This window comes from Microcaecilia unicolor, chromosome 5 (assembly GCF_901765095.1).
Source record: "Microcaecilia unicolor chromosome 5, aMicUni1.1, whole genome shotgun sequence".
NCBI lineage: Eukaryota > Metazoa > Chordata > Amphibia > Gymnophiona > Siphonopidae > Microcaecilia > Microcaecilia unicolor.
Window position 1 is genome coordinate 79,780,137 of NC_044035.1, and position 19,761 is coordinate 79,799,897.

At 41.5% G+C, this 19,761-nt stretch overlaps 1 protein-coding gene across 2 annotated transcripts in view; it reads left to right on the forward strand.

Annotated features, from left to right (window-relative positions):
- Positions 1-5,115: 5,115 nt before the first annotated feature.
- Positions 5,116-19,761, forward strand: part of LOC115470111 (centrosomal protein of 55 kDa-like) — a 98,605-nt gene continuing 83,959 nt past the window's right edge. For both annotated transcript variants that reach the window (XM_030203032.1, XM_030203033.1), the window contains exons 1-3: positions 5,116-5,178; positions 13,260-13,453; positions 14,357-14,620. In XM_030203032.1, the coding sequence (XP_030058892.1) occupies positions 13,271-13,453; positions 14,357-14,620 (447 nt within the window). In that variant the 5' untranslated portion in view covers positions 5,116-5,178; positions 13,260-13,270. The remainder of the gene's footprint in view (positions 5,179-13,259; positions 13,454-14,356; positions 14,621-19,761) is intronic.

Here is a 19,761-nt window from a genome sequence, read left to right on the forward strand (position 1 = left end):
TAATTGCAGTAATTTAATTTCTATAATTCTTGCTCATTCACTTATCTGGATGGTGAATTGTTACTGAAATGTTTAATTCTCTGGACATTTTTAAAAGTGTGGTGTGGAAAAACGGAAAGAATTCTTTCAGCAGACAAAATGTTTTCCAAGGTGAGTGGCCAGACTATGCCCCACATATGCCGCTACACTCTCCCCACCCCCACCCCCAACATCATACACAAACCCTGTCAACCTCCACACACACCACCCCCTACCAACACCAACCACTCACATCATAAAAAACTTCCCAAAGAAAAAACAGCATGTTTATGTCTGACAAACACACAGACATAAATTCCTTCAAACACCCACCCCCCCCTTCCTCAAAGCTTCCAACCTCCACACACCAACCCCTACCACCACCACCCACACACATCATACAAACACGCTACACAGGAAAAAAAAACATGTTTCTGTCTCACACACACAGACATAAATTCATTCAACCCCCCCCACCCCCACCCCCACACACCTTCCAACAAGCATCAAACAAAAACTGTGCTACGGAGAAAAAGCATCTCTCTCACTCACTCAGACACACACACACTACCCCCAAACACCCCTCCAAAACAACATACACAAACTGCCACGCTGAATCTAGATCTCTGTCTCTCACTCACACCACACACATACACAAAAATACATACACAACCTCTACCCTGAAGAATCTACATCTCTCACTCACACACACACAGGAAACCCCCCCCCCCCCACACACACACACACCACACAACAACATACACTCTGCCAGGGAAAGACAGCATCTCTCTCACACTCACACAATCACACCCCACCTTAATACACAAATTTTAACAAGGACATTCAACATCTATCTCGCTCAATCACACACCCCCACAGCCCCCCCACCCACCACCCAAAAAAAAAAAGATGCAGGACAAAGCTACCCTCACCCCCCCCCCCCCCAAGAATGGCAAGCCAAATTGGTTATGCAACTCAAACAATACAAAAAAAACCCCCATAACCAAGGCCACACCCCACCCACCCCTCCTTCCACTATGGGACTAAGGAAAGGGAAGTACAGGGGAACAAATGCAATTGTCCCCACTCCAAACACTCTCAAACACAGACGCTGCTACCCTGTACACCCCCCCCCCCCTCACATCATATACAAACTCTGCAACCCTACACCACCCCCATCAACACCACCCACATCATACACAAACTGTACAAGGGACAATCATCATCTTTCAACGATACCCCCCCCCCAAAAAAAAATGGCAAACCAGATTTGTCATGCAAATCAATACAAAAAAACAGCAATAAAAAAGCAAAACAATAAAAAATGAAACTACACAAAAAACAAAAAATTCAATTACTCATTACCAACACAACACAATTATAATAAAAATCACTTACAACACATTAATGGCAGAAAACAAATACCTTGCTAGCACCCGTTTCATTTGTTTCAGAAACGGGCCTTTTTTACTAGTTAGAAATAACAGACTGCTTATGTGTGGCTAGGCAGTGCCTTAAAAGGTGGAGGACAAAAGATTTTTTTCTTTTTTTACTTATTGGACAGCTTTTTGATTTATTTGAAAGCTTCTCATATGTACATAAATATCATGAAATAAAAACTGAATATCACTAGAACAGCTTAAAAAATGATTGTACGTAGGTGGTAGAAACAGCAGTTATAAACTCTGAATTTTGTCCTCATTTTTCTACACCGTTCCATACAAATACAGATGGCCAAATTTCAGTAAGGATATCCTGCTTCCTGACTGGCTCATCTTAAATGTTGTTGTAGTCTGCAATTAAATAGAAGTAAAATTAAACTCTCCTTTCATTAGGGCACAAGGAATAACATTTTCACCTCATCTGCTAAGTAGAAGTTTACATTTTAGATATACAAATGGATTATTCTGTTTTTAGGTATGTTTCAGGGCCAAGTGGTTTTATAAGTCAAAATCTGACCTGTTGGTGGTCCACAAAGACTGGAAGTGAATACCAAGGAACCAGGCAGTCATCTAGGGCCATATATTGGGGGGATGGAGTTGGCATAAATAAAAAATAAATATTTTGTTTCATGCAGATCTCTTTTGTTTAAACATAACTAAATGGGCTACAAGCCCCTAATGCAGTCCATTGGTTTTCTTATATTTTGTTCTTGTGATGACTTATACTGTGCCAAAACTGAAAACTCTTATCTCATCTATCTGGTCGATAATAAAAGAAGCTCATTGTGAACACTATCCACTCTAAAAGGTTGTTTTCTGGCTGTACATGAGGAATTGTAATCTCTATATATAAAAGGCACCACCAACGTTCTAAATTAAGCCTCCAGCCGGAAGTGTGAAGGGGGAGAGATATCCGGTTTCCCCATGAGTGTCTGCCCCGCCCTCGCTCTCTCTGTAACACAAACAGTGAAGGAAAACACAGCAAAGCACGAAATCAAATCGCTCTCTCTGTAACTCAGAGGGGGGAGGGGAAAGAGGGCAGGGACACACACACTCCCACTCCCACATGCACACAGAAGAAAACCTTGCTAGCCCCCGTTTCATTTGCATCAGAAACGGGGCTTTTTTACTAGTATTGAATAAATAAGTGTATGTCTCTAATCATGCATCCAAAGGTTATATAATCCTTTCAAGATATCCAGTTAATCATTTAACTTATTAGTGGAATATAACCACAGAGGCATGGTATGGTCGCATTTTCAATATGGTAATACTAAGGCTCAGATAAGGAACAGATATATTTTGAGTTGGTCTTCACTGGATTTTTTTTTTTACACCATGGGGCTCATTTTCAAAGCACTTAGACTTACAAAGTTCCATAGGTTACTATGGAACTTTGCAAGTCTAAGTGCTTTGAAATATTTTGTATCACATTATCCCAAGCAAACTTACTTTCAATGTGGCTTACATTTGAAAATATAGCGAGACAGAATAATAGACGTCAGTTATATCATGGATATGTCTGAAACATTTAACAAAGATGAGATTATCATATATACCCAGCTGGGCATTTAAAAGTCTGTCCTTTAATGATGCTGTATTTTCAGAAATCATAGCCATAAGTAGAGACATTCAAATATTATCACATGCATACACCAGAACAGGCATTCATATACATATTGCAAAAGTAAATAACAATTTCTACAGAGTACAACTAAAATTTAATTTTTATTTTCTCATTTCCATCTTCCAAAATTCCAGACAGCAGATGTACAGATCAGCAGGACCCAAAGCAGTTCAAAACAAGTAAAAAAAAAAAACAACAAAAAACCAAACCAAACCAAAATAACAACAGCAACAACACCACAGCTTATACCACACATAAAGTAGCACATATGAGTTTAAAGTAGCACATATGAGTTTAAATTGTTGGACAGACTAGATGGACCGTGCAGGTCTTTTTCTGCCATCATCTACTATGTTACCATGTTACTATGTTCAACCACCCTTAGGATTCACCTTTGGGTTTAAAAATCAAAACCATGTGCATGTAAGGACTGGATAAACGAATTAAAACAAAGTTTACAGCAAAATGCCCTTAATATGTAATACTTGATATCAATAACAAGCAGTGATGGAATATGCACAAGCAAGTAGCCTGAGCCAACAGATTATTTTCTGCTGAACATAATTAACTTTGTACGAAGTTGGCTGCTAATAGTGTGCTGAAATGGACAATGTTGGCACATTTAGACTACCTCTGGACAGAACGTCTGCATGAAAGAAGCCCCTACCTCATTATCAGTGGCGTAGCCACAGGTGGGCCGGGGCCCACCCACTTAGGGCTCAAGCCCATCCAACAGTAGCACATGGTAATGAAAATGCTGTTCTCCACAATACTGGCACTTTCGCATGCTCAGTTTTCAGTGCATGCCTGCTGCAGACTACCAAGGTAGAGACTGGAGAGAAGCATTTTCCCACCAACTGAGATATTTTTTTGATGTGGGGGTGGGGGAGAGAACATTTGGTGCCCACCCACTTCTTGCCTAGGCCCACCCAAAATCTGCTGTTTGGCTACGCTCCTGCTCATTATTCAATACATATCTGTGAAATAGTGGTAGTAATAATAATAATAATAATGATAATAATAAAAAGTGCATTTTTATAATGTACCACTGTATTCCACAAAACAAAAAGGAGTAAATTCCTACGTCATCTTTTTCTTTTGATGTAGGCACAGGAAAAAAAGATGTTAAATGCTCCAAGTTTCAACCTAATTAATTTTTTTTAAACTGTACTTATAAATAGAAAATCTGATTGTTAAGTGTTCTCATAACAAGATGTCTGTTTTGGTGGTCCTTTACTAAGTGAAAACATCTCTGCACCACTACTGGGAGTCCCTATAGCCCGCCCTTCCAAATGACACAATGATTTAAAATGTAGAATGTTTGAAAATATAAGTGAGACTAAATAAAAATCCCACCAATAATAATGAACGATAACGAGGATGCAGTCACTCATAGGTTTACTTGGTTTTGAGTATACTAGATGACAACTGCGTGCGGGGAATGGGAAACAGCAATTAACCAAATTGGCTTCAAAGTTTTGACGTCATCCCGTTTTCTTCAACCTCCTTGGCATCCACTCCACATGCTTCTGACACACGACAACGTCTACTGCTACGTTTTACTTCTTCCTCCTTTTTCCAGATGTCTGTTTTGGTGGTCCTTTACTAAGTGAAAACATCTCTGCACGACTACTGGGAGTCCCTATAGCCCGCCCTTCCAAATGACACAATGATTTAAAATGTAGAATGTTTGAAAATATAAGTGAGACTAAATAAAAGTCCCACCAATAATGACAACGAGGATGCAGTCACTCATAGGTTTGCTTGATTTTGAGTGTACTAGATGACGACTGCGTGCGGGGAATGGGAAACAGCGATTAACCAAATTGGCTTCAAAGTTTTGACGTCATCCCGTTTTCCCGTTTTCTTCAACCTTCTTGGCATCTATTCCACACGCTTCTTCTGACACTGACACACAACAACTTCTACTGCAACACTTTTTACTTCTTCCTCCTTTTTCCAGCGACCCGCCTCCCTCTTACGTAATTTCCCGTTTCCGGCAGGGCAGAACACGGTAGGACAGGGGACAGAGAAGTTGTTGTGAGAAGGGGTGGAGCTCCTGGAAAAGGAAATCGGCGGGAGTTTTTGAAGGTAGGATGGGGGGAAAGATTTTGACTCTGAGGCGGGTTGTGTAGCGGATGGAGAGGCTAGACCGGAGAGAGGAAAAGATAGTAGACCACGGTGGGGATGGAACGGCTGGATAGCCATTCCCGTGTGAAGCGGCGGGAGGGGGGGGGGGGTGCTTGGCTTGCATCAGAGTGGGGGCAGTGAAATGCACGTGACTTCGTTTGTAAACGGAATGTTTCTTATACTCTTCCAGGTCACATACAAGCTACTGTAGAGAGCGGAGTCCTAAAAAAAACAAACCCCAAAGAATAGTTTGTTTACATTCGTAACGTTTAGGTAATCATAAGTGTTGTCATACTGGGATAGACCGAAAGTCTATGAAGCCCAGTTTCCTGTTTCCAACAGTGTCCAATCCAGGTCACTTGTACCTGGCAAGATCCCAAAACAGTACAATACATTTTTATGCTGCTTATCCCAGAAATACACAAATTCAATCAGACCACGAATGCTTATTATAGTATAAAATTAATAGGCTGATAGAGGCGTCTCATATCTGAATGGAAGCTTCTGAATGTATGCTCCCTGAACGGCTATCAAGCCAATGGGAGGTGGTCGATGATTATAATTTCCCATTGGCTTGATAGCCGTTCAGGGAGCATACATTCAGAAGCTTCCATTCAGATATGAGACGCCTCTATCAGCCTATTAATTTTATACTATAATAAGCATTCGTGGTCTGATTGAATTTGTGTATTTTTACAATATTGATTACAGACACGGTTAAGCCATTTGTTTTTGCTTTTTGATTATCCCAGAAATAAGCAGTGCGTTTTAATAATGGCTTATTTTAGCACTGAGTCAGAATACTTAACAAAGTTATTCTTTTCCCAGATACAGCCTACTCTGAAGACTTCTTATACTAAGGGACCTTAGCAGATATTACTAGTAAATAAATGGCATATATAGTTCATCCCATCTCTGTCCTTCAGGCTTTAGGTAGAAGCTAGACAATAGATCCTTTTTTCTTATTCTTACTAGCACAAAGGACTGAACTGCTATTTTTTTTCTTTCTCCTTTTCTTTTCTTAGTCCCCTTCTCCTTTACTGTTTTTAGCTCATGTCAACAGCTTAGATGCCTCTAAATACTAATACTAATTTTGCTCCTAAAATTGAGAAAACAGACACAATAATAGAGTTTCTTAATATTCCGTAACGTGATACAATCAATGATTCTGAGCCACGCAGATTACTGCAATGGATTATTTGCGGGATGTAAATTACAGCTTTTGAAGAAGCTCCAGACAGCCCAAAACACAGCAGCCAGGCTCATATTCAGTAAAACACGTTTCGATAGAGCTAAACCTCTCCAATCAAAACTGCACTGGCTCCCAATCAAGGAATGTATTACCTTCAAATTTTGCTTTTTGGTCCACAAGATTATCTACGGTGAAACCCCACGATACATGGTTGACTTGATAGATCTTCCGACCAGAAACAGAACCAGAACGTCACGTTCCTATCTAAACCTCCACTATCCAAGCTGCATTGGACTCAGACACAAATCAACCTATGCATCCAATTTCTCCTATTTAGGTACACAAATGTGGAATGCACTACCAAAGAGTGTGAAAACGATCCATGACCATCTAAATTTCAGGCGATCATTAAAAACCAATCTGTTTTGCAAAGCCTACTTTACTGGTCCAACTTAAATGCCTTAACTCCATAATGCATCAAAACCTCACATCGTAATGGACATTGTATATTCCTTAGTTCCTTGACCCTTGTTGTACTTGTATACCCTAACCTTACCTGACCCTTATTTTAAACTGTATTTGTTTAATATCTATTGGACTTGGTGATTGCCTTGACGGTGTTACGTAAGCCACATTGAGCCTGCTAATGGGTGGGAAAATGTGGGATACAAATGTTACAAATTAAATATTAAATAACTTGAGCCTCAACTGGCTTGGCACTTTTACTGCATTCAACCCCTCAGGGTTCCTCCTCATTGTCTCAATGACATTGAAAAACTATAGTGGGAAACAACTATTTCTAGGGGAAAAAAACATTACCACTGGACACTTCCAGTCCTTGTGGGCCACCAACAGGTCAGATTTTCAGGATATCCCTAAGGGCATGTGGATGTGTCTTATGAGTATCCTTTAGAGATACTTTGAAAACCTGACTTGTTAGCAGCCCTTAAGAGCTGGGAGTGAAGACCAACAACCTAGTTTGTTTACTTGTTAAGCTGGTTCTTTGCTTCTTGTCTGAGAAGATCTTCCAAGTCTTTCTTGGTTACTGTTTCAAGCTTTCTCCTTCTTGAAATTCTAAAGTTACTTTGTTTCTTTAATAATTTTGACTTTAATTTAAATATTTTTCAATCTCTTGGACAAAGTTAATGATTTAAGAACATGCTTCTTTAGGGAAGTTCCAAAATGACTTTTTTTTTCGCTGACAGGATAGTTCACAAACTTCATGCTCTTCTCTTTTGCAGTGGAGTGTTCAGAACTACAGGTACTCCTGTGCTTGGGTACTCATGAGTATAAAGTCCTCTTAGGACTGACATCACCCTCTTTACTAGCAGAACTCAAAAATCACAGTTTCACTTTCATAGGTAAGCAGGATATATTAGCAAAAAAAAAAAAAGGATGGTGGCATCTTATGGTTTGGACACATTTCTGCAAAGCTGTAAAATCAGGTTTGGATGCAAAAAATTTGAATATACAGCATTGTACAAATGCGTTGCAACATTGGCATTGTTCTGTGGTTGCTCTTGGTGGAGAGCAGGGTAGCTTTCCCCACTTCCAAAGTGGCTTCATTGGAAGGTAAGCTTAGTCTCCACTAAGCAGATACAGCAAAAAGTGTTTCCAAGAGTCTGTACCAAATTCATCAGTACAGCTTCTTTGTTGACTCAGGAGGACACATCTTTACTTGCTGAACTCTGCCACCATCTATTTGCTTCAGCAGTTTTTGAGCAGGATCTAAGGAGTGGAAGAACAACTTGATGGTTAGAACAGTGGACTGAGAAACAGGGAAGCCAGGGTTCAAATTCCATTGTCATCCTTGTAAATTTGGGCATTTTATTTAACCTTCCACTGCCTCAGGTACATAGAATTGTAAACCCTTTGAAGACGGAAATAATTTACCTGAATGTAACTTGCCTTGAGATATTACTGAAAAGGCATGAGCAAAATTCCCAAAATATCTGAAAAAGGTCCTTGAATTTGTTGGGCATCCTAGGCAGGAGAATGTAGCTATGCTGATGGTACCAGTTTTGAGAGTTTCCCCAGTACTGAATAACTCATCAGCATCAAAAATACTATGCTATAACTTGACTTTGCCATTTGCAGAGTTACAGCTACCCAGTTTCAGAGAGGGAATTCTCACCTGTTAAGGGGGTTTGGTCCCCTTGTCCATTTCACCCTCAGAGATATCACTTCAGGATTAGTACCTCCTGAAATTATATTCTCTCTTGTAATATTTGGTCTGAGTCTAAGGAGCCCTAGAATCTGTCTTCTATGAGTCAGAAAGGAGGTTTCCAGCATCTTGTGGATAGAATTGGATTGAGGGAGAGGAAGTACTCCTATCCTGTATTCTGGTCCAACTTTTCCTCATATCTTTACCTTCTCTTTTAAATTCTTGCTTTTCTTTACCTTACTAATCAGTTTAATTTCTTGTTACATTAAATGTGCTTGGAGCTAGTTTTAATTAATAAATACAAATTCATATACTGGAAAAGTCATACACATCAGTTTGGCACTCTTCTGCATCAACAGAATCTTCTCACCCCCTCGCCTACACTGTTCATCTCTTATACACATGCACCCCTCCAGCTTCTCTCCTCCCAGTCCATTCCCTTCAGTCTTTTGCTTCCCCACCTTCTCCCAGTCCAATCCCTTCAGTCTTTTGTTCCTCTCCCTATCACAATCCCTCTCTTAGTTCTGCTTACCTCCAGATGATCCTCTCTCTGTCTCCAGCCTGTACCTTCTTCACTTCTTTTGATTGGACAGGCAAGAGAAGGAGAAGAGCAGTGACACTTTGAACCATGTGCTTCCTTTCTGTTATTCCCTAGGGCCTTACTAGCATTGTGAGGGTGTTTTCTGCTGGTCTTAAAATAGTTGATTCCTGTGAGAGAGAGGGTGGATTGGGAGAAGAGGGAGCCGTACTTAGGGTGGGTGGGTGCCTCCTCTAAATGATAAACCTTAACATAAAGAACACGACTACATATCATTCATCAATATTTGTTAGATTACTTTTCATGTTTTCCACATCTGTACCGGGTTGTAGATTTTGGTATCTTCCTCATAAAGACATACCTTTCCTGTTAGCTGTTCTGCAATATTGCTTACAAAAATGTTGAAAAACTGGATCAAGGACCAGTCACTTCAGCACACCATTGGTAATGCCCCTTTTTTCTCAAAATTTACTATTACCCTTTATCAGAGTTGAATTTACAAAATGTGTGCTCATAGACACTGAGCGGGGATTAAGAGGTTCTCTCCTACAGAAGAACAGAGTGGGTGACTCTTCTCACTTTGTCCAGATCTTCATTAGGTGCCTGTAGGGGCAGCACTTCAAGAAAAGATATCTCGGGGCCTGATATTTATCATTCAAATACTCTGGAGTCCTACACCATCCCACTTCCTCTTCTCCCACATGAGCTTCCTGTTGCCTGGGAAATCAGTGCAAGACAGGCACGCAGGGCCTGTAAGTGCACACCAGGTTGCAGAAAGGGCAGAATTAAGTCATAGGCAAAGTAAATATGTGACTAGGGTTCAAGGTTTAGGAGGGCCACCTTCTATGATCTCTCAAAGCAAATTTGTGCCCTGTAAGTCAGCTGCTACAAAAAGAAGAGTGGGGGCTGGCAAGTATTTGGCTTGGGGTGCTGCTGTGCTGGCCTAGGCATCAGCCTATTAAATTATGCATAACTCTAGGCTAGTGTCAGGTAATTTAACTCTGGATAAAAGGAGAAGCCTCCTGTTCTTCTATTAGATCTTTTCTCCACAGGGTAGGAATCTAAACTTCCAGCTTTTGTTTAGAAAGAAGGTGAGCCCAGGCTGTCTTTTCATGGCATTAGTGGCAGTATCTGTTCACCAGCTTCTGGAAGATGTGGGCAGGAAATTTTCATACAACCCTTTCCACGCATCTCTGCCTGTCCTTCAGAGAGAGAGATTGCATATTTCCTCCTTTGGCAAATGCTCTAATGCAGCCTTCCTGCTGGTTTAGGTTTGTGCTGTTGCACCTTAGTAGGTGATGATTAAATTTGCTATTCCCTGTTCTTCATTTAGAGCACTGGACATATTTATTTAAAAATTTTCCATTCTGCATGATTCTACAACTCTCAGATCATAGCATAACGTACATAATATAATTTTAAAAGAAGACATACACATATGCAATAAAAGATTCTTGACTAAAACAAATCTGTCACTTAAACAATAAGGAACTTAAACCCCCAGCTTTGAGCCTTCAAATGTTACAGAACTGAAGAAGTGAAGTCATACCTCTTAAAGGGCAACAAAGTCCACTGCCTCGCACCCTCAGTATAAAAAAAATAGTCTAATGGTACTCTGTTAACCTAATATGATGAAAGGAAGGAATATCAAGCAAAAGTTTGTCTGAAGAACGCAATGCACGAGCAGCAGTGGTGTAGCCAGACAGCCAATTTTGAGTGGGCCTGATCCCAAAGTGGGTGGGCACAAACTTTTCTCTGCCCTGCCCAACTCCCACCTCAAAATATAAATACTTTAGCTAATGAGGATCACCAAGCTCTGTCAGCTGAAGATTTCCTCCGAAAGTGACCAGAACGCTTTTTACCAAGCTTGGCAGGCAGCAGCGATGTCCCTAAGCCACCAATGCCAGCACCCCATAAATGCTGAGTTGTTGATGGCTCAAGGATGCTGTTGCCGATTGCAGAACTTGGTAGAAGGGAGTTCTGGCTGTCTTTGGAGCAGGTCCTTAACTGGAGATGCTTGGGGATCCCCACCAGCTATACAGCAAGGGTCAGGACTGGTGTTAGACCTGCTTGGATCCAGGTCAGAAAATAAAGGAGCCCCCCCCCCGATTCCCTCTCCTCTCTGCCTCCCCTCCGATTTCCCCACTTGCCATTACTATGACACCAACAGGCCCTTACCAAGTACAGAACAAGGGATCACAAATTAGAAATAAAAATATTTAGACAAAAATTGAACTGGGAATCCCAAGAAGTTAAGCTTAGCATTACTGAAACACTGGAGATATAAAACAGAAATGCATTTCCTTTTCTACTGAACACAGTATGAAGACATTTGCTATGCACATTTCCAAAAGCTAACATATTCCATTTAAACCATTCAAAATCAAATGCTTTGTTTCTGCCTTTGTTGTCTGGACATTTTATTTTTCCATCTTGCTGGTTTCAGTTTCTTTTTTCTGCTTTCCTGTTTGTCATCTGCTAATTCTCCTTCAAACGGCTGCAGTCCATTTGTCTTTTCTCCTCTCCTGTCTATACCCTCACCACACCTGCCTCTGACATCATTCTTTTTTAGTTCTTTTCTGCCTCTCTCTCGCCTTTCTCCTCCTTTTTACTTTTCAACTATCAATCAAATTTCCATCTTCTTTTTTCAACCACTAGCACACTCCTTCCCCGGCCTTACATTCCCTTTCATCTTTAATCTACTCTCTATTACCATATTTCTATCCTCTGTAATCACTATGCTCTCATTCAATTCTGTGCCATCCCTCCTGGCCTCTCCCACAGGATTCCACCATTCCTATTGTCTTCCTCCACCCTTCTAGCCCATCAACTGATCCCTCTTCCTCCCTTCCCCACCCTCATAGCCTGACATTTCCCTGTCCCTTCTCTCTTCCTTCTTGCCCTTTCCCCATGGTCCCAGCATTTTTCCTTTTCTCTTCCCTCACTCCCATTGTCTGGCATCTCTCCATCACTCTCCTGCATCCACCATCACCCTCTTTCTCCCCTCTCCACCACCTATGTACCTCTCCCTCTGTCTCATCTACCCCATGTCCAACATTTTCCCCTCTCTTCCACTGTTCACCATCTGTCTCCCTCCCTTGTTCCCTGGGTCCAACATCTCTTCCCCCTCCCCCATGCAGTATTCTTCTTCCTCCCTTCCACTGCCTGTCCAACAATTCTGCCTCTTCACCCCCCCCCCCTTGTGGTCTGAGTTCACCGTCTCTCTCTCCCTCCCATGAGGCATTTCTCCCTTCCTTCTACCATCATGTCCCAACATTTCTCCCTCCCCTCCATCCCTATGTCTAACATTGCTCCGTTCCCTCCACCCCTTTGTCCAACGTTTCTATCCCTCCCCATTCATCATTTCTCCCTTCTCTCCACCCCTATGTCCAACATTTTTCCCTTTTTCACCCATCCCCTCTCCATGCATCTTTCCCTCTTCTCCATCTCATTTGCTAGATTCTCCCTTTCTCACTCCTTTGCTGCATCTCTCCCTTCACCCCATGTCCAACTATTCTCCCCCTCCCCATGCAGCATCTTCCCCCCATCTTTCCTCACCCCCGTGCAACATCTTTAGGCCTCCCCCCCCCCCCACATGCAGGATCTTTCCTTCCTTCCATTCTCTTCCCCACCCCACCCCACCCACAACTCTCCCTACATAAGTATTGTCACACTGGGACAGACCAAAGGTCCTTCAAGCCCAGCATTCTGTTTCCAACAGTGGCCAATCCAGGTCACAAATACCTGGCAAGATCCCAAAAAAGTTCAAAACATTTTATGCTGCTTATCCCAGAAGTAAGCAGTGGATTTTCCCCAAGTCAATTTAATAATGGTCTATGGACTTTTCCTTTAGGAAGCTGTCTAGACCTTTTTTAAACCCCGCTAAGCTAACTGCCTTTACCACATTCTCTGGCACCGAATTCCAGAGTTTAATTACACATCGAGTGAAGAAAGATTTTCTCTGATTTGTTTTAAATTTACTACTGTGTAGCTTCATTGCATTCTGCTTAGTCCTAGTATTTTCTTGTATCTCACCTTGTACTCAAGAGGAAGTGTTAAAATATTTAGCTAATCTTTTCATAACAGGAGTGAGTGATTTGGTACATTTCCTTCCTTTACATATTATGTATTTGTGTTTGTAATCCTAGGACACTCAAAAATGACATCAAAAGGTGTCAAGAGTATAATTAGCAATCAACTGGGAATAAAAAGTGGAGCCTCTAAATTGGATGCGGACTTAGAAAAGCTTCGAAAAGAAAATGCAGCACTGAAAAAGACTATGGAGGAAATTACCAAAGGAAAAGGCAAAGTCACAGATTCTGAAAGAAACAGGTTTTTAGAGGTATGGTATGTTTATAGGTTTAAAAAAATTATATCAGTTCATTTCAGGCTTTATTTAGGGTGTCTTCCAACTATGGTATTATCTCCATTGGTTCCTAAGTAAAGGTAGATATGGATAAGGCAAGATTATAGAAATAAGTTTTTAATTAAACTTAAGTTTGAGACAATGTGAAAATGTAAAGTTAAAGTTCCTGTCCAGCCTAGTGACTGCATATGCACAGTTGTGCAGAGAGACATGGGCTTAATCTGTGGCTGAGGTTTTCCACCTCTCGGGCTGGCTGAGGGTACTGTGGAGGCAATATTCACAACCCCTGGCGGAGGGAGAGGAGTCATCTTTATGCAGTGGCTACACCTAGTGACTGGGTTTATGGCCCATGATGTAAGGTTTCAGTAGGAGCCTTGAGGGTATGGACTGGCCAAAATTATTCACTGCAGTGACCAAACTCAACTAAATTGGGAAGGCTGTAAGACTGGGAGACGGTCCTCCAGGTAAATCCATCCCATTCCTGTTTCTAGTTAAGGTGGTAGCACAAAAGGAGCAAGTGGAAATTGCCAGACCATTAATAATAAAAAAAAATCCTTGGAGCTCTTTACAGTTTGAAATATTTTTATTCTATGATAATCCTATCAGTAGCCTGGATGTTTAACTTCCTAAATCCTAGTAACAGGCATTCTAGAAATCAGGTAATCAGTAGAAGTAGTCGGGTACGACTGCAGATTTTCCCACAGTTTCTCAATTTCTTCAGTTTTTGGTTGTGAACTCCTAAACTACCACCAAAAAGAAGATCCAAGTGGGTGTTATCGAATGCATCTCCTGGTTTCTCAATCTAATTTAGTTTTCAGCCTGGCTGATTGTATTTCTGGACTGGGTTGCATTAATACTGTACTTCCCCCACCCCTGCAGAAAATTCTGGCGCTGGAAACATTGAAGGAAAAGAATAGCCAGCAGCTTGCGGAGAAGGACAAAGAGATCCAGAGGCTGAAATCCCAGCCAAATGTGGAAGCATTGTGCTGCCAGCTGGAGGAGAAAACACAAGAGGCCGAGAAGAGAGAGCAACTGTACAGGTCCTTGTCCAAAGAGACAGAAATCTTGAAGAAACAGTTGTTTGAAATTACTGACAAATGTAAAGAGCTTGAAAACAGAGACCCTACATGTCAAGCATCTCGGGTAATTGTTTATAGGCTGTTATTGTTAACCTTCCTAGAGTTATTAGCATGAAGAGCTACTTTTTAAAAAAATTATGTATACTTAGAAATTAGGATGAAAGATGTATGACCAATATGTAGGGTGTGGGAGGTGGGGGTGTTTGCTATCAGCACATGATTAGCAACACAATAGATCACCTCTTACACTTTGTAGCAATTTCTTGCTCACTGCAAGACAGATTCTGGACAATTTATTTTGTCTTGTCTATAGTTACTACTACTACTTATCATTTCTATAGCGCTACTAGACATACACAGCGCTTTACACTTGAACATGAAGAGACAGTCCCTGCTCGACAGAGCTTACAATGTAATTAGGACAGACAAATAGGACAAATCCCTGCGCATAGATTTAGGCGCACTGGGTCATAGTTCCTAAAGATTTGAGGACTCTGACTTATGACAGTTAAGTAGGGGAGTTTCACTGTTGAGAATGCAACTGGTGGGTGGGTTCTAAGCCCTCCGTGGCTCCTGGGTTCTTAATAGAATGGTTTTTGTAGTGGATCCAGGCCTAAGATGATCCTTTAATGTGACAGGGGCGGTTATACCCTCGGATTAGCAAAATACTATCCTTGCAACTGTCTTGATAATTAGCAAATTCCTTAACAACCCTCCAGACCGGTCACGATGCTTGGGTTATGTACGCCTACCACTGAGGGAGACTGAGAACATCTGACTCTGAGAACTGTATATCTCCCCTGTGCAGACCCCAGTCAGTCTCAGTCTCCCAGCAGAGGTGGACGTGCCAGTCTTCACCTGCTGGAAAGCGTGCACAACCATCACACATTCTGGGCCGGTCTGGAGGGACTAAAGGAAAGCAAATTAGCAGGTAAGAACTAATTTCTCTTTACTGAATCACAATCTGATATCTCCTTGTACTACAAGTCTAAGTTTTATACCTAGATTTTCCACTGATGAAATCAAATATTGCTTACATGATAACCTTGTATCCACTCTGCCTATAACATGGTGTTCGGGTCATGATTTGGGGGCAGAGCCGCTGGCTTTGTTCCCCATATCATGCCTCTACTTCCTGTTTAATGCTGTTTTGGACAAGGATGGCCCTAGAGAAGTTGGAGTGTCGCTCCAACCATGAACACATAGGAAGTCATAAAGGTTGGAATTTTTGTTTCAATGTACAGATGATCGTGGGAAGGTGTTAAAAAAAAAAATTATCCAGAACTTGTAAATGAATATCAGGTGAGGAACAAGAGTCATTTTGCTTACCTGCAATTGTGTCACTATCTTAGGAGTTTGTCTACAACTGATTTGACAGAAGAGACTTATAAAACCATTATTCCTTGTCTGGGGCCATACCATCCTGAATAAGCGAGTTTAATCCCTTCCTACCAGCAGATGGAGGTAAAGAAACCCAATCTAGTTGAGGATGGTATGGCTTGACTAAAGGAAAGGAAATGATCAGATATTATATAATTTCACCATGCAGGTCTGGAGTACATTATGCAAAGCAGGTAAAAAGGAAAACTTTCAAAGGAGTAGCCATGTTCATATTTGGTGTAACAAAAATAACAGAGGCAGGTGGCACTTCCACCCCCCCCCCTAGCCTAACCAGTTTACTGAGGCATAAGCTTTTGAGGACCAAAGTCCAATTTATCTGATGCATGAAGGAGTGAAGATGGTGTGTCTGGTGGGCTCCAGGACTAGGGAATAGTCCAGTTGCATGCTTTTGAGTGTGTGCTGACTCCTCCACGTGGCTGTCCTTTTGTAGATTTCTATTCTTCACCAGCCTTTTCACTTGCAGTCTCCTCATTGAATTGCTTCACTCTGCATGGGGTTCCTTGAATTTCTTCAACTTCTTAACGCAATGAACCTTCTGGAATATGTGACTTATAGATCCCCAATTCTGGACATAATGTCGCAAGCCTCAGCATTCTTGGCCCAAGATTCCACTCACTGAGCTCTGGCACTGCAAAAGAAGGGTGCAGAGAATGGATCAACACCCTTCCCTTTCAAAGGGTTTTATACTCCCACTCCTACCAATGACTGCTATTTTGGAGAGGGTAATTAGCAGATCAGTGCTCACATTTCACATAGACCTAAGCAGCAGTTGCTAAGCTGTTAATGGGTATGGAGAATCCTCTTACCAAGGCTTATTTACTAGAGAAAAAATTGACACCCCTTAATAGCAGAATGACTTAACACTGGATACTACAAAAATAAAATGCTGCTTTCTTGGATCAGGAAAAAATATCCCCCCCCCCCCCCCCCCCCAAAAAAAAAAAGAGAAATGGTTAAAACTACCAGTATAAGGATCTTGCCAGTGGCCACAGGAATATACTTACATTTTTTTCTACCTTGTACTACAGTGTATTTATTTTTTCATGTAAGATTTTCAGTACATTCCTTCTGTGAAATCATAAATTGGTGGTTTTCCAATCCAGGGTTTGCCACCATACTTAAGAAAAACAATTTTTTTTTAAACTGCAACTGGTGATGAGTAGAGTTTATCTCCAGACCAGAGTAAAACAGTAGCCAATCCTTGCAAACCCCCTGGGCTATCCTTAGCTGCACTTCATACCTTTGATCACAAGAGGGGGCTCTGGGCTCAGTTATGAGACAACCCAGGCTATACAACACAGGTCATGGTTTCCAAACCCTGGGAAGCTGTCCACATATGGAATTAGTCATTTTTTAACCATTTTGTTCAGAAATTACACAATATCTATGTTGTGAAAGAGTACCTTTTTTTTTTTTTTTTTGGAGGCTTGGTGGGGGGGGGGAACATTGTCTCCAAGTGACTTAATGTTTGTGCATACCATACCAGGAATGAACCTGGCTTGTAAAACAGCATGCTGGGTATGATGCCAATTAGTCAAATTTACTATCGGTGTTAATATATAAGGGGAAAGGAAATGGGACTTGATATACTGCCTTTCTGTGGTTTTTGCAAATACATTCAAAGCGGTTTACATAGTATTTGCAGGTACTTATTTGTACCTGGGGCAATGGAGGGTTAAGTGACTTGCCCAGAGTCACATGGAGCTGCAGTGGGAATTGAACCCAGTTCCCCAGAATCAAAGGTGCGCTGCACTAACCACTAGACAGCTACTCCTGGTGATTTGCCTCTCCCAGCCATTGTGCAATGGTGACGGACAGTGGTTGGATTTTGGACACTGTGTTAGTTTTCCAGAGGAAGCCCTGTGGGGTCCCCAGCCAAAAGGACTGTTACCATGACAGGGCTATAGGAATTGGGAAGTGAATATAAAATACAGGACTTGTTTTTTCCTGGGAGGGGGGGGAACCAGGATTATATGTTTTTAGTTTAGTTTTCTCCGAGGACAAGCAGGCTGCTTGTTCTCACAAGTGGGTGACATCCACGGCAGCCCCTCCGATCGGAGATCTTCACTAGCAACAACGTTTGCTAGCCCTCGCGTGCGCATGCGCGACTGTCTTCCCGCCCAAACGTGAGCGTGTTCACCAGTCTTTTTTTTTCCGCGGCTCAGGACGGCTCTTTACGGACGTTCTGCGCCTCAAGGAGACCCCTTGCGCCTTTTTCACCGCTTTCTTCCGTTCGGAAGTGTCCGGAAAGTCTTCCGTCGTGTTCTTCGTCTTGTTTAAAAAAAAAAAAAAAGGTATTTTTTCCCGCTATTCCCAGTGTTTTTCCTGTAAGTTTCCTTTTGTCGTCGGAAGCGGCCTTTTTTGTAGGGGCTGCCGTGGACGTCACCCACTTGTGAGAACAATCAGCCTGCTGTCCTCGGAGAATACCTTCTACAGGAATGTAGCTTTCGCTTTATTGACTGTCTTCTTTGTTTCTTCCTTCCCCTCATAGCCCATTCTCCACGCTTTCCTTCTTTCTGTGTGAGCCATAATCCTGCTTGTTCTTGATCCTGTTCTCAAGGATGGTGCAGGGAAACTGTTTTGTTTTTTCAAATTTGAGGAGCAATGGAAACCAACTGAGAGCCAAGTGGAAAAATGTTTACCCCTTCTTTCTGCTACAGTGCACAACATAATTTCTTGCTAGACATTCTTTACTTAGGTTTTTAAACACATACCTTCTGTGAAATCACAAATTTTCCTTTTAAATCTGGAGCTTAGGCACCATGAAAATGTTTCAACTAGTGCGAGAATTGGTGAACTGAAGCAGAGCCAATTAGAATATGTAATTTATTGGATACCATTGCCTTAATCTGGGATATCCCTGCAGATGTCTTTTCTAGTTGGGCACATCAGCAGAAATGGCTGAAGTGCATAAGTTCTTCCCCCTCCCCCTTTCAATTCTGGCACTATTGCTTATTTGCATTACATTCTAATTTTGTTTCAGAAAAGCAATGAGTCTTAAAACTGCTGTTTTAGCATTTATGGTCCCTCTTGCCCATCCCTTTCTTTGCTCTCATATAGATTTTCTAGGGTAATGATTTTTCTACTGATTCCCTTCATTAGATAAATGAGTCCCTGTCGTCAACAGGACTTCAATCACTATCCTAGTTTTGAGACCTACATCATATCCCTGATTCCCCACAGTCTTATTTCTCTTCTGTATTGGTTGGATTATGGGCTCTCCAGAGCAGGAGCTAGGTTTGTCAGCTGTCTACAAATACTCTTGGCAAAATTGATCTAGTCCTTGAATGCATAGACTTGTCTTACTTTTCTTAGGAATGCAATAAGAAAACTGTTTGTATAGCGTTGCCAGATGTCCACAGTGCTTTACAGCCACATGTGATACAGTCCTTGCTTCTGGAAGCATACAGTTTTAATAAGACAGTTAAATTGCAAGGAGTGAAGTCAAATGGTAGGCTATCAGGTGAAGGAAAGAGAGTTTTTCGATATGATTAAATTTATGCTTTAAATGTGGCCTGAGATGCATTGCATTGATATACCTCAAGCTTTCAGTGATGGCAGGTTGGATAGCTTAAATAGACAAATCCTGAAGTGAAAAGCACTCATTTTCTATAGGACAGGGAAGATGACACACTACTGCACTATGGACTAGATTCTATGTATGACACCTAAAAAGATCGGCATTAAAATGAAATACACCTAGGTGTATTCTATAAAATACGTTTAAATTTAAGTGTACTTTTATGGAATAAGCCTACATTTTCTTGTGGTTTATAAAATATGCTGAGCGACCATCTGCACGAC